This window comes from Fulmarus glacialis, unplaced genomic scaffold (genome assembly GCF_000690835.1).
Source record: "Fulmarus glacialis isolate BGI_N327 unplaced genomic scaffold, ASM69083v1 scaffold47041, whole genome shotgun sequence".
Lineage (NCBI taxonomy): Eukaryota > Metazoa > Chordata > Aves > Procellariiformes > Procellariidae > Fulmarus > Fulmarus glacialis.
The window spans coordinates 20453-35564 of NW_009193047.1; the positions used below are offsets into that span (position 1 = coordinate 20453).

The 15112-nt window shown below is 35.9% G+C and overlaps 1 protein-coding gene across 1 annotated transcript in view; it reads left to right on the forward strand.

Annotated features, from left to right (window-relative positions):
- Positions 1 to 14887, forward strand: part of ITGAV (integrin, alpha V) — a gene marked incomplete at both ends in the record, with an annotated part of 31234 nt that extends 16347 nt beyond the window's left edge. The window contains 16 exons of the mRNA XM_009587302.1: positions 1231 to 1356; positions 2078 to 2122; positions 2312 to 2355; positions 2443 to 2499; positions 2970 to 3022; positions 3439 to 3641; positions 5791 to 5982; positions 6095 to 6140; positions 6735 to 6836; positions 7595 to 7653; positions 8692 to 8846; positions 10405 to 10542; positions 11280 to 11347; positions 12322 to 12469; positions 13665 to 13757; positions 14808 to 14887. Coding sequence (XP_009585597.1) covers positions 1231 to 1356; positions 2078 to 2122; positions 2312 to 2355; positions 2443 to 2499; positions 2970 to 3022; positions 3439 to 3641; positions 5791 to 5982; positions 6095 to 6140; positions 6735 to 6836; positions 7595 to 7653; positions 8692 to 8846; positions 10405 to 10542; positions 11280 to 11347; positions 12322 to 12469; positions 13665 to 13757; positions 14808 to 14887 — 1609 coding nt within the window. The remainder of the gene's footprint in view (positions 1 to 1230; positions 1357 to 2077; positions 2123 to 2311; positions 2356 to 2442; positions 2500 to 2969; positions 3023 to 3438; positions 3642 to 5790; positions 5983 to 6094; positions 6141 to 6734; positions 6837 to 7594; positions 7654 to 8691; positions 8847 to 10404; positions 10543 to 11279; positions 11348 to 12321; positions 12470 to 13664; positions 13758 to 14807) is intronic.
- Between the last annotated feature and the right edge of the window lie 225 nt (positions 14888 to 15112).

Consider the following 15112-nt stretch of genomic DNA (forward strand, 5'->3'; position numbering starts at 1 on the left):
TTAAAATCTACATGTTTTGTAATTTCTGATACACAACGAAGCATGGATTTTCAATGAGAAATGTACCATGCAAAGAGAACTATCATTATTTTCCTTTGACAGCAAAGATGTATTGCATTTGTTTACATTGATATGTTTGTGCCATGATGCACATTTTACCTCTGTGCTGTTTACACAGAACATTACCTATGTATTTTGCTAATGTGGGCTTCAGTCAGTCTTTCGTTTGCAAGATCATTCAGCATTTAGCTATAGCTCTCTGTTCAAAAGATGGTGCTGCTACAATCAGGACGTAGCTGCCAAACTCTGCCTGTTTTTTAATGTAAATACTAATGTGTATGAAAGATTTTCTGTATCACGCCAGCTTACGTACAGATGCATCAGCACAGGAGGCTTGTTTCCAATCCTATGTTTCAAATTCTGAACAAAATGGAATGATTGAAACTAAACTGCAGATACAGTATAATATAGATTACGTTTGTGTATTCATTTTATTGGTTTTTGGCAAAAGTGACATCTCATCTGTCGAAACAACCTTATTCTCTTCTACTACTACCAAAAAACCAAATCTCAGCTCTGAATAGAAGACAACAGTATACTTCTAAAAACTAGATTTTTCACCTCAAATTTTTATTCCACATTCTGAGATGCTGGAGGAGTAGTTTTCCCTATACTTCAATACATGTATGAATATGTATGTGAAGTAAGTGCTCTTCTGAACAAAAGTTTTTTGTGATTCAAGATTTAATTGAAACTCAAAGAAAAGGATGTAATGAAGTCACCACCTAGTGGGTAGTGAAGTGAAAACAGAGAAGGCGGTAATACGCTATCCTCATCTTATTAACTTCTTGTCTGCCATATTAAGCTCTCATGTTATGATACATAGGCAAGGAGTGATGACTCAGTTCTGCAATACCATAAGCATATGCTTACTGTTACCTAACTAAGCAGTCCTGTTTAAGTCCTGGCTTACATGTCGGAGCGGTTTCTATTTTCAGTGAGAACTGTTTGTGTGCTTTTGATTAAATATGTGCATAAATCTTTGCTGAAGTAGGATCCAGATTTTCACTTGCATCCTTTCTAGTGCTGCTGCTGTTGGCTATTTTCTGGTCGGTATTGTGGAAGAGTTGTTGCTTTAGAAGCAAGCATTCTGTAAATGAGTCCTGTTGCTTATTGAATGAGTGCACACATATTTTATTTGTGGTTTTAAGCTGTTTTCTTTCTCTTTAGGCCAACTTATTTCTGATCGAGTGACAGAGATTGTGGCTAAATATGACTCCAAAGTCTACAGTACAAAGTATGATGACCAGTTAGCAACCAGACCTGCCAGTGCTGCTTTTGATGACAGCTACTTGGGTGCGTAGTTTGAAAAAGAAGAAAACCTAGCTGTACTTGAAAAACTCCATTGTGCTATTCATATTTAAGTCTAAATCACAGAACTATTGATTCAACATTTGGCAGATGACTAGAGTGCTACATGCCTGAAAATGCAGTAATTTATGTATGATGGAAGCTTAGTTATCTTGCCATAGGCTTGATTCAAAAAGCACCTGATGACAAAATAAATGGAAATATTTCCATGAATTTTTGTGCTCTGTGATTCAGGCCAAATATGGGAATGGCCAAGGAATGATTTTTATGTGAGAAGTTAGTCACATACTTGTTTTTTTTAGAAAAGCAGCTGTTTCTAAATAATCTACCAAAACAAAATAAAAATGTTAAAGAAATATGTTTGGGAAGAAAAATCATGAAGAGTCTCCTGCAGAGGAGTGGGAAATCATAATTTAGCTTCATGTATGTCTAACTGGGTTAATAAAAAAAGCAAGGATAGACCAGGACAGTTCCCAGGATGATAATTTTAAAATTTTCATCTTCTGATCTCAAATTCATGGATGCTGATGATTTACAGTCTATTCACGTAGTTGCTCATAGTCTAAGCTACTTAGAGGCAGTATTTATTCCGATGTGTTTTAATATGAAGCGAGAGGACTGTGCATAGAGACCTATGAAGAGTATAAAGAGATGAAAGGTTTAATAAGGTTTTTAAAGTGATTTAGTAATTTTTTGTGTTGATCAGGTTATTCAGTGGCTGTTGGAGACTTCAACGGTGATGGCATAGAAGGTAAGATCCTTGCTTCAGTACAAAAATCATGTTAATAGGCTGGGCAGGTCTTTCAAATAAATCGTATAGAACAAATGGTACAGTGCACAGGGAAATGCGTAAAGCACTAGGAATGAGCTACTCTGTTCAAGCAAAGTCATTGTGCTTTGGGACCTGAATGTTATCTGGGTATCTTGCTTTATATTTCAGACTTTGTATCAGGAGTCCCAAGAGCAGCAAGAACTCTGGGCATGGTAGGAAATTTGAAACATTAAACTTTACAATAAATAAAAAGGATTAATATTGTTGGTATGCTGTAATGTGTGTTTCTTCATGTGCAGGTGTCTATTTACAATGGGAAAAACATGTCTTCCATGTTCAACTTCACTGGAGAGCAGGTATGTAGCTTTATTGAGTGTGGTGGGTGACTGGGAGGCTATTGCTATAGAAAGATGACATGTTGAGACAGTCATCTTTCAGAACATACAATATTCTGTGTGTTATTAGCTTACATGCCAAAGAAAAATTTTATAAAGTCTTTAGGAATCCTAAAAATATATGTTCTGTGAGTTCCCGTTTTCTAGTACTACTTAGAAAAATAATCTTATTTAAATGAAGGAAATGCTGCCTATTTTGAGAATTGGGAAAGAGGACTGGGTCATGAAAGGGGGAATGGGGAAGGTAACTAATCAGTTTACGTTCTAACAGAGTAAGGAAGAGAAAGGAAAATATAAGGAGAAAGGAGACAAAAAATTTTGTGGCATATATTATCATCTCCCTAACACCTTTTCTATACAGCTTTGTATAAACTTGTTTTTGTGTTTATATCACTACAACTCACAAGTTTGGTTTGAATTTTGTTTTCCAGATGGCTGCCTATTTTGGATATTCAGTGGCTGCCACAGATATCAATGGGGACAAGTAAGTGCCCTCTTCTCCCCGCTGCCACCCAACTTGTTTTTGCAAAGAAAAAAAGAAGCTTTTATTAAAAAGTCTTTCCTACAATATAGATTTCTGTCTTTGTTACTGGTTTAACATGTATCTGTGCAACACACTTTCTTGCTAGCACTCAGCATTTGTTTTAACAATTGTGGATTTGCTTTTGTATGTATTTACATAAACAAACGTGTGTATTCACATGCTTTAAATGCATTAAATTTTGGTATATTTGTGCTTACTTTGTCAATAAATATTTGCCTTCAGTTGCAATTTAAAGATAGGTAACTTTCATCTTAATACTGACTTCAGTGCTGAGTTAGTCCTAATAATGGATGCTTAAGAAAATGAAACTGAATTTTCATGCTGTTACTGAAGAACCTTATCCTTCTTTGGTCCAGTTATACAGATTTGTTTATTGGAGCCCCTCTTTTTATGGATCGAGGTTCTGATGGGAAACTTCAAGAGGTCGGCCAAGTTTCCATTTGCCTTCAACGAGCCTCTGGAGGGTTTCAGATCACAAAGCTGAATGGTTTTGAGATATTTGCAAGATTCAGCAGTTCTGTTGCACCTCTGGGGGATCTAGATCAGGATGGCTTCAATGGTAGGACATCATTTATTGATCAGTATTTTCTGTTCGTAGATGAAATCTAGACAGCACACTGAATGTGGATTCTGCACACAAACATTAGGTATTCTAACCATGACTGAATGTTGGACACGAAGGTCTAGACTCCTTTCGATGCTTGTATGCTACTCCCAAGAATGCTAACAGGAGTTACATGTATGCATCGAGCAGAGACTATACCATTTAAACTACAGCATGGATTATTTTAGCTGTTACACTGATCAGTTTATTACTTTCTAAGTGATAAGCACAATAGAAACTTCGATGAAATATCTGACTCTCCACTGTGACTTGTTAGGACATCTTCAATATAATTTTCCTGTTTCCATTGCTTAAAGCGAATTTTCCTCTCCAGAAACACGATGACTGAAAAGAAGGTTTTGTTTCAGAGAGCTGTTTAAAAATATTCTGATAGAAGAGATTTCCCTGAGAGGAGTCTAGATTTTTTTTTTTTTTTTTTAATTTCAAAATGGAAGATTCTGGTGAAAATATCCCATAACTACTACAGCCAGCTGTACCAAGAGCTGAGTGTCTTGAGCAAGGATTTGGATTAGAAGTCTGAGTCTGATAGAACTGAAGCTGCGGACTCAAACCCATTGCCAGTGCTTCTTGTTACTTTCTCTTAGGAATGGAAGGCAATGAAACAGACAAGAATCTTAAAGTTTTGGGACAGAGACTTCCAGGAATCCTAGGGAGAACACTTTGTTTTGGAAGTCATACTCCAGTGTTTCCTAAAGAGTGGTAGGAATTTGAGTTCCACAAAAGATGCTTGTTTTTGTTTTTTCCATTCTGCTTGCAAGCTAAGTATTTTCTGAAAGATCAAAGATTTTAACAGGCTAATATTTCAAATTCCCAGGTAGCTCTAAGTTTTTTTTTTTTTTTTAATGAAATAATAAAATCATAGAATCATAGAATAGTTTGGGTTGGAAGGGACCTTTTTAGTTGCTAATAGCATACAGAATTAGTGTGAAGATGCAATATCACTGCACCTATTTACAAAAGACATTGGAAAGGTTACAGCTGATAGCCAAGAACCTGGTCACTTGATGAGATTATCCAAAAAATGTTTTGATTCCATCATATTTCAATCTGAAATACACTGTAGGTAAGAAAATCATAGCAAAAGCTGCCTCTTTTTAATTACTTTGCCATTGTTTAGTCTGGTTTTTTAGTCGTCGTGTCGGCCCCCCCCTGCTCTGTTTCATTTTGGGAGTGTTAATTAAAATGCTTTCCATCACAATATGGTGCAAGATTGGAATTTCTATTGTTTTCATAAAGTTTGTAAAAATGAGTCAAAAATACAAAATGGTAAACCTTTGAGTCCTTGTTCTTTTCATGAAACTTTCTCAAATTTAAGGAAAGAGGAAGGAATAATGTAATTACTCTGTGTAGTGTTTCATGTTTGGTCTTTGAACCTACTGCAGAAATGTTGAATTTAGATCATATGTACACTTCTAAAGCTGTCCTTACAGATAGTCCAATTAACATTTTGTTTATTACTGTTTATTAGTCACTGGTAATGACTACTCTCAAATTTATTAAGCTTTAAGAGATTGCATAATTGTACTAACTGAAAGTTCTCCATAAAACATATTGCCAAGCCATGATCAGGATAGACTGGAATTTGATATTTACCATTGTTTTAGGCTGATCTAAATTTTCCAGAATTATTAAAATGTCACACCCTTTGGAGGAACATGAGTGTGTTAATGAAATGGGTAGATAGTCCCACTTAGTTTTGTGATTTGGCACCAACAGTGACTAATTCTGGGTGTTTAATATTCTCAAAAGCATTTCAAATCCATATGATTTGGCTGTAAGTCAGTTACTGAAGTGCAGAAGTGTTTGCAGAACTATTCCTTTCCCTCCTTGCCCCCCCCGCCCCAAGTCTATGGTATATGTTCTTGTTAAATATTTATATTTTCTAGAAAAACTGGCATCCAATTTAAAAAAAAAACAAAAACAAAAACAAGGTGGTTGGTGAGCATTTTAAAGGCCGGTTGCATTTCCTCCCTACTGAGACACATTGAAACTGTAATATCAGAAATTATTGATCGATGTAAGCACAAATATATTCTCCTAGTCTGTGTCTGGAGACGTTGACAATTGTTCTTTTGGTTTACAGATATTGCAGTTGCTGCACCATATGGTGGAGAGGACAAGAGAGGACTTGTCTATATCTACAATGGAAAAGCAAATGGTTTGAATGCAGTCCCATCTCAAATTCTTGAAGGGCAGTGGGCTGCTCGCACTATGCCACCCAGTTTTGGGTACTCGCTGAAAGGAGCCACAGATGTGGACAAAAATGGATATCCAGGTCCTTTGCTCTAAATGTCACTTTAGCATAACTTAATAGTAGCCTCAGCTCTGACTAACAACATACTTTAAAAAATAAATTGTAATGTGTATCATTTCTCCTTTCTTCCTAGACTTGATTGTTGGAGCCTTTGGTGTTGACACAGCTGTTTTGTATAGGTAAGTATCCCTCTAGGCTTTTACTTAAGCACAAACAGAATGAAAGCTCAGCGGCATTCTTGAGTTACAAAAGAAAGCAGGATCAGGGAAGCCTGAAATTCTGCCACTCCACCTTCCAAACTGCTGGAGATAAAAAAATGTTATACTGCTGTTTTCACTGAGTAAATCTACAGTCTGCTATCTATTATTTATTTTTCTCAATAATCTATAATTAAGAGAAAATACAAATAAGCTGTCTTCAAGGCTTTCTGAGTGACAGTTTTCTAGATTCTGACATGTACATGGTGCTGCTAGCTATTACAGTGCAATCCCAATATTCTCATCCAAACCTGCTCATTTTGGGAAAATATCTTACTTGTCTGTGCGAGAAATAGATAGGACTTTCTCTTAACACAATTGTCCATGTTCTGACTCTGATAGTAATGAAAGGGCACAGAAAAACTTTCTGCTTTTCCCTAATCTACTAAATGATTGTTATTCTTGCAGTTTCACTAAATATTGTCTAAGTGTGTATGCATATATTTCACAATTTGATGGGGAGGGTATTGTCTAATATGGTGTTGAATGCTGTTCAAGAGGATGTTTTCTTTGCAGGGCTAGACCAGTTATTAGAGTGAATGCTGCCCTGGAAGTTAATCCAACTATTCTAAACCCAGAAAACAAAGCCTGTTCACTGTCAGATGTAAAAGTTTCTTGGTAAGCAGGGTATTTTGTTTTCCTTTGAGGGGAGGGACTTTTTCATTTTTTGTTTTCATAAGCTTTCAATTTTGAAAGGATTCAGTAAGTCTAGGCAGCTAGTTAAAAAAAGGCAATCAAACACAGATTTTTCTGAAAGAACAGACAATACAAAATAAGAACTCTTTGACAACAGTGGGAGGACCAACATTGTCTTCAACAGACGCTAAACTGGCTCCTAAGTTACATCCTACCTGCAGAGATTGCCAGTTGTCTGTGTTGAGTAGATTAAGATCTTCCCAAGATGTTAACGGATCACACAGCTTTTGCCATGTTTTTACCCATTAATGTACTTTTTAGGTGAGCTTATGGAAAACACTTGGGAAATGATCTGCTCTGCAAACTGGTTTTGGTTCTTGTTCCTGGACTATTACCCAAACCCACTTTTCCTTTCTAGTGCTAACTTTCTTTTCAACTCAGTATGCCAGTTCCTTCTAGCTTTAAAAATAAATGAGCCACATTTGATTTCAGGAATAAACACTCTGGTTCACAGGTGACTATTCCTACTTGAATTAAGATTCCAAAGCTTTGCATTGCTTGCATTGCAGTCTACTTATTAATAGGTTATAGTTTCTCTCCCACAAGTAGAAAACAGCTTTTGGGAGTGAGCTAGGGTCTCAAAAGGGAATACCTTTGAACTGAGAGAAACCGTAAAGAATTTTAGAAGAAAATGAGAGAAAAAGTGTGTGAAATTAATCTTTTCTTTTCCTCCAAAACAGCTTCAAAGTAAAGTTCTGCTTAAAAGCGGATGGCAAAGGAAAGCTCCCTAATTCACTCAGTAAGTTCTGCTAGTTTAAAAAGTTTAAAGTCTTTTTATGTTGTTTGCAGACATGAGCACTCGTCATCGTCCTTTTCATTACTGAAACAGCTGGCTACCCTTTACAGCACAATCCTACCAGTTCAGTAACCACATGCATCTATAAGACTATCTTCAGCAGTTTTTTTGCTGAAGTTGTGTTGAAGTCAGTGGGATTTGAGCATACTTGGGACTTTAAGCATACATTTAACTACTCAGTGGAACTAGTCTTGGAAAGTCCTTTGTATTTTACAGAATTGACATAAACTCTCGTTGAGGGGAAGTTTTAGACAAGAATATTCAAGTGCATTGTTAGGCCTAAAAAATATAGACAAGCCACAAGGGACTTCTCACATTTCTGTTGAAATCATGAACTTCTGATTGATATCACTGATTTTTGCATCAGATTCTTTGGATCAGGATCAGGAAAAGATTGTTTCAAACAGGTTTTTAAGATGTCTCTAAGTGATTTTGTAGTGTGGCAGAGCACCTGCTACAATCAGGTTTTGTCTACTGATTATAAAAACTTTTCCTTATTTTCTGTATGGCATGTATAGAGGTGGTATGATCTGCGAAGATTCACATAAATAGTTGTTACATATTTTAAATTTCATTATCTATATCAAATATGTGAAGTAATTAGATTACCAATACAGTTAAATAATATAAGTGTTATGTGCAAGATTGCTTTAAAATTTTCTGGGGGAAACAAAAATTTAACTTTTCTTCTTGCAGTTCTATAGCAATTATAAATTATAAATGTTTCGGTGCTCTTATACGTTTCCAGTTTTCATGGAAAAAGCAGGGTCTAATTTAGGACAACAATAGTGCTTGTTAGTTACTGTATTGAGAACTAATGTAGTAACAGATTTTATATTGAAAGAACTGAAAGTTTTAAAAGTTCCAAGTACTAGGTTTTCATTGTAGCTGAAATCAGCTTTCAGCTCCATTTCTGATGGTAGTCTGCACTGTGTTTAATTGAATGAAATATCCCTAACCTAAACGCTTTGGATTGGACAGATTTCCAAGTGGAGCTGCTGTTGGATAAACTTAAGCAGAAAGGAGCTATAAGGAGAGCTCTTTTTCTCCACAGCAAACAGCCTAGCCACTCTAAGAACATGACTATTACAAAGGGGGGCAAAATGAATTGTGAAGAACTTGATGCCTTTTTGAGGGTAAGTAGCCGTTTATGTTTTAGGCAAATAATTTTTGGTGCATTGTCTATTACAAATTCCTTGTGTTAGGTGTTTTTAAAAAAAAAAAATAGAAAAAAGAAATGCTAGAGAAACTTCATGCCCAATGGATAGACCTAAAATTACTAAAACCTTATGTCTCCCGGGTTATCACTGCTGTCAGAGGATGAACAATGGATATTATTGTGACTAAGGTCCTGGTCACTGAATGGATTGGAAATTCGATTCTGAACTTTGTAATGGACTTCTTGGACAAGTCATCTAGACACAAAATTAGTTATAATTTCCAAGGAATGTGAAAGTCAATAAGCAGAGGTTGTGCTTCTACTTTGGAGGTAAAAGAATAAAGAAAAATACGGATCTGCAACTAAAAAGCAAAGATCAGCAAATAACAGAGGAGACAGAGAAGGTTGAAATATTAAGTTTACTTTTTCTCAGTCTTTTTGTTTTAGTCCCCACAAATGTGGACAGATGCTAACACAATTAAAAAGTGTAACCCAGTAGAAGAAACACTGGCTGCAATAAGGAAAGATGTGAAAGTGTAGCTATGTAAGTTAGATGCAGCTCAGATTTATCTCTGAGCACTTATAAATCAAACATAACCAATACTTACTCCTCTGTCCAAAAAAAAAAAAACCCAATAAAAATACTAGTAATCGTTAAGGATTCATGGAGGATAGGTAATACCTCTCTTTGACTGGCCTTGTGTGTGGGATATATATGGAAATAGACATGCCAGATCTCAGTGTTAGTAAAGCTTTAACACTTTTCCACACGCCATTCTCATAAAGATAGTAATGACACATGACCTATATGAAATTACCTTAAATTGGATGCAAAACCTGTTGAAAACTGTAAGAAGAGTTATCAATAGGTTTCCGCCCATAGAAGATAGCTTCTGAAGTAAGATCCTGCAATGAGCTGTTCTAGATTTAGTAATTTTCATTATTCTCAGAAATGAGAATAATGAAGCAGAGTTTACACTGATAAAATCTGTGGCTAACATAAAGCTAAGAGATGGTTTGTAAGTACTCTGAAAGGCAGGATCAATAGTTGATAAACAGAATGATTTGAAAGGAACAATATGAAAGTCAGCAAGTGCAAAGTAATAATTTTAAGAAGGAGAAATCACAAGTCCAAAGATGAGTATCTACGAGGGATCTTAGAAGCATACTGAATTTTGACAGGAAAGAAGCCCTTTAGGCTCCTTTAGGCTATTATAGTTCTATGACTTAACACTTCTGTATGCTTCAGTTTTCCAATTGTAAAACAGGCATGTTACTACTGAAATTGTCCATCTTTGAAGTTTACACTGCAGGTTTTCTGACAAGAGTTTTTCTAGTTTGAAAAGAGCTCAGAAGTTTTAATGTTGTTTTAACTTCCTCATTCCTACTACAACATGAACAATAAATAAAAATACTGCTCAGTATTTCTATAGGCAACAAACAGTCATCCCAAGAGCAACTTTTAAAGGATTTTTTTTGTTGTTGTTGTTTTCTTCACATGTTTTAATTGTAATTCAAATCTTTGGTTTCCTTAGGATGAATCTGAATTTAGAGACAAACTAACTCCCATTACTATTTTTATGGAATATCGTCTGGATTACAGAACAGCTGCAGATGCAACAGGACTGCACCCTATCCTCAACCAGTTCACTCCTGCTAATATGAGCAGACAGGTATACTTCTTACACAATCTGTGATGAGAGAACCCAGAACATATTTTCAGCTTTCAATACTTATTCAATACTTATGTTCATCTTAGGACTTCTGAAAAATTAAGTACCAAAATATACATCTACGCTTTAGTCTTTGACTTATGGAAATATTGATGGCTATTTTATGTTTGTCTTCTCTTTTTTTTTCCTTCTCTCTCTGTATCAATTTTTTTTTGGACACATTATTCCTTAGTGCTGGACTTCCTTTTCACACATACTAATTAACACTTTTCTGGAGAAAAGCAGTTAGAGTAGTATTGAAGGTGTGAATCTTGAAGGATTGGAGTGTTTCATCCATTGCTCATACTATGCTGCTCTATGTATATTATGTTTATCCCTGTAGTTCTCTTAAGGTAATAAATATAGTTTTTCTATTTCTGCCCTTTATACAAATTTTTACACTTGTTTGTAAAGAGGATAATGGAGATGCAACTCAAGATGAACAGATGATTCAAGTTATGGAAAGAGGATTAAGATATGGAGACATTAGTCCTAGAATTGCAGCGTGGCCGGATGAAGCACCGTGCCCCCCGTGTATAAAACTCAATTGTCCTCTTCTGAGACTAATGAGATGAAGATATCTCATAACCAGCTATTTAGAAAATTTTTTTATTTGGTCGTGAAACAGTATTATTGGAAATGTATGTTAGAACAGATGCAGGGATTATTAAAACAATATGCATTTGATTTTTGCATAGGCACATATTCTGCTGGATTGTGGTGATGATAATGTCTGCAAACCAAAGCTGGAGGTTTCAGTAGAAAGGTAAATACATGAGAAAAATTCTACAGGGAAAAGTAACTTCCCTACTTGAATTCTAAACTTCAAGAGCTTGTAATGCTTTTGTTAATAGGATGTATTGAAATAAGTAGGACTCCTCAATGTATACAGTCTAAACTCATGCTTATTTCTTTTAAGGAAAATCCATTTTCTGCTTTGTAACCTAATGTCTTTAGCATGTAATACAGGGAGAGCACACACCACCACCCAGCCCAGCCCCCACTATAAGTACACAGTATTTATTTGTATATTTGCGAAGCTGGACGTGCATAGCAGGCATAAAGCAGTGTTAGCTGCAATTGTACCACTGTTCTGTTACCTAATACTAGATAGACACATGAAGATGTGAACAGGCGTGATTTTATCCAGCAAGGGGTGGAGTAGGGCTCTGTTGTCACACATACGAAAATTGTTGGTATTGGCAGTATCTTTTATTAAACCTGGAAAAAAACCCCAAGTTTTAACTCCTAATTCTTTCATGAGTCTGGGCTTTTTGTGCTTGTATGCCTTAGCCATTCTTACTTAAATGTAATCTGTTTTTTTAATGCCCTTAGTGCAGAGCTATAGCATATGCACATGTATGTAGGTAGTACAGTTCACAAACATACTAATTCATGCTAACGCTTCAGAAACATTTTATATCAGTGCAGGTACAGTTAGGTTTCCTTGTACTTGGTGAAATGAAAATACATTGTTTGGAAAGATACTCTTTTTGTAAATTTTATAAAAAAAGATTCTTACAAAACAGCATGTAACATTTGCTCCATTTTTGTGATTATAGACATGTTTTTGTTTTAAACATACAGCTCTCCTGATATTCCTGAAACGTAGCTACTGCCTCTAGATTTCTCTAACGTCTTTGTGCAATTTCAGAATGTCTCTTGTTTCTGCAAGTTCAACCAGTTCAATACACTTTAAAACCTGAATGCAGAGCTCATTTTTACACTTGTTTTTTGTAGTGATCAGAAGCAGATCTATATTGGTGATGACAATCCCTTGACACTAATTGTCAGTGCTCAGAATCAAGGGGAAGGAGCCTATGAAGCAGAACTCTTTGTCATCGTTCCGCCCCAAGCAGATTTCATCGGTGTTGTTCGTAACGACGAGGTAAAATTCCAGCTATCTTTCTTCTTTGAGTAGTTGTATTTCAGGTGCTGCTATGGGAGTCTGTGGGAGAGGGTCCATCAGTGGTGTTTTTTATGCTTCAGTCTTAAAGCAAAGCACTGAAAAAATGATAAGGTTCTTCCAAGCCAAGCATATATAACACCTGGCTGGATGGTTCCAGTTTAAGAGCCTACTGCTAGCAACAAAGGAGGATCATCTGTGTGATGGAGCTTGACACACAGAGTTTATCTGCTACCAGTCTTTATTTGAACAGTGCCCTTGTTAATTTATTTAAATTTAGACTTAGCATGTCATGTGCTAGGTAAAGAGCTGGGCACCTGCGAGGCAAAAAGTGATGTTGGGTATTACTATTCTCTTCCGCCTAAGTATGTAGAAAAGTCTTGGGTGTCAGTTATCCTGACTACACAGAATATTAAAATTTATTTCCTGACTTTCCCTTGTATTATAAAATGTCTGTATAACTTCTATTTCTTTGAAGACACATGGGTATAGTCCAAATTTTGTTTTAGCCCATTATAGCTATATATAAGTAATATACTTTCAGATTTTCTTCGTCCTTGTTTTTATTTGGTATAATCTATCATCAATCAATATCTGTAAAGCTGCAGAATGTTAAGGGAAAAACTATTTTCCCCCTATATCAAAGGATTCCAACTTTGATACCACATCCTTCATATATGTTGGACCATGCCTTGGTTTGGTTCTCCAGTTTGCCTCTGCTACTCTAGAGCTTTGTGAAGTGGCTTTATCCAAAATCTGATAGCTCCTCTAAGACCTCTTTTTGAGTAAGCTAGTAAGTATTCATGTTATTTTGCCTTCAAACCTTTATTTTCCTATGGAGAGTTTGCGCGATTACCACAGTTTCTTCACATAGGTTTTAAAGAATCACGTGGAGAAATGCTTTAGGTCAGAAACATCATCAGTGCTACCCAATATAAGAGTACTGAATTTCTCTTTTTATAACCTTGGAAAGAGCATCTACCTCATATCAAAAATACTTGTCTCCATAGAGACTTTCATACTCAGATTTTATTTAATTTTAACGCTTGACTGTGTAAGGACTGAGAAATTATATTAAAATTAACACAGTGTATCTAGAACTTTTTTCCAGACTTTCATCCAGGTGTCCAGATGTAAAGAATGACATTCATTAAGATTTCTTTCTGGCTTATTGCAGGCTTTAGCAAGACTGTCATGTGCATTTAAAACAGAGAATCAAACTCGCATGGTAGTTTGTGACCTGGGAAATCCCATGAAAGCAGGAACTAAGGTAAGGTTTGGTCCAACAGGTGTCTGGTATCTCAAACAGGAGTGCAGCTGGCATTTTTTCTTAATCACAGTAGTGTTTGGGCAGGATGTTTACTCACAGGAATATAAGATTAGATCTAGCTGACATTTAGCTGCCCACATGTTTGGTTAGTTCAGTGGTAATTGGTTTCAGCTTTTCAGCTAAATTAAAGGCTGAAATGAGTGTTCATGAGTTTTATGATGCAACTCAAAAGGAGTAGTTCATTAAACAGTGGAATTAATGAACTCTGGTCCCTCATGAGTTTGTCTTTAGATTTATCTGATACGTATTTTTTAGTATATAATAAAGAGCTAGCTCATAACACACCTTTCTCTTAGTGGAAACCTAATAGTGCTTCTCTCTTCTGCCTAGCTTTGTGAAGTTTGAGAGAGAGTTTTGTCTAGTTGAGACCTCTGCACTTCCACCAAATGTAGCTGAAATTGGACGAATCAAAAAACTACTAGTGGGACCTGGCAGATACTAAGATGATATGTCATAATAACTCTTATTTTCTGAGGAAATAAAGTGAAAATCAGTCACAATTATAAACACTTTGATGGTGCTTTTCTTCCAAGAGACATTTTATATAGATGAATAAATGCTATTTCCAAAGTCTTTCAAAGTATATCAAGCTGAACTGTGCAGATATTGAAGCAACCGTCATGCACTGACTTAGAACAAACCTGGGGAACTGAATTTAGAATCATTAAAGCATGCCTTGTTCTTTAGACTACAGTACTTTAACATAGGGAGGCTCAGTTATGTGTAAAAATGGCTGAAGCAAGGAGGGTGAGCATAATGTAAACCTTACATTTCTATTTTGTGGCAGTGATGCATCGGCTGAAATCTACAGAGAGCGCGGTACATTTCCAGTCTTGATGAACTGGACAAGTTTTATTTGCCAGTTCTCTGTGTGTGTTCTCTTATGACCACAAGCCTCAAGCAATTTTGTTGCAGTATAATAGTATTAAGAAGCTTTTATTGTGTATTTCATTGTGTTTCCACTGAACCACGGTGATTTTTTTTCTAAAGCTATTAGCTGGCCTGCGTTTCAGTGTGCACCAGCAGTCTGAAATGGATACCTCTGTGAAGTTTGACTTGCAAATCCGAAGGTATGGAAATCTGAGTATGTACCTCACCTGGTAGATAACATGCAAAGTAAATAGACTGTGAATTAAGCAGTTAGTTTCACTCTAGACTAATTCTCAGGTCTTTGCCTCGTAATTGTTTAAAAAAGAAACACATCTTTTTAATGAATTATGTTTTCTACAATAGAGGAAAAAATGTAAGAAAACAGTTTTCTGTTTGAATGCAGTTTCTTTTGCTTACAGCTTTTA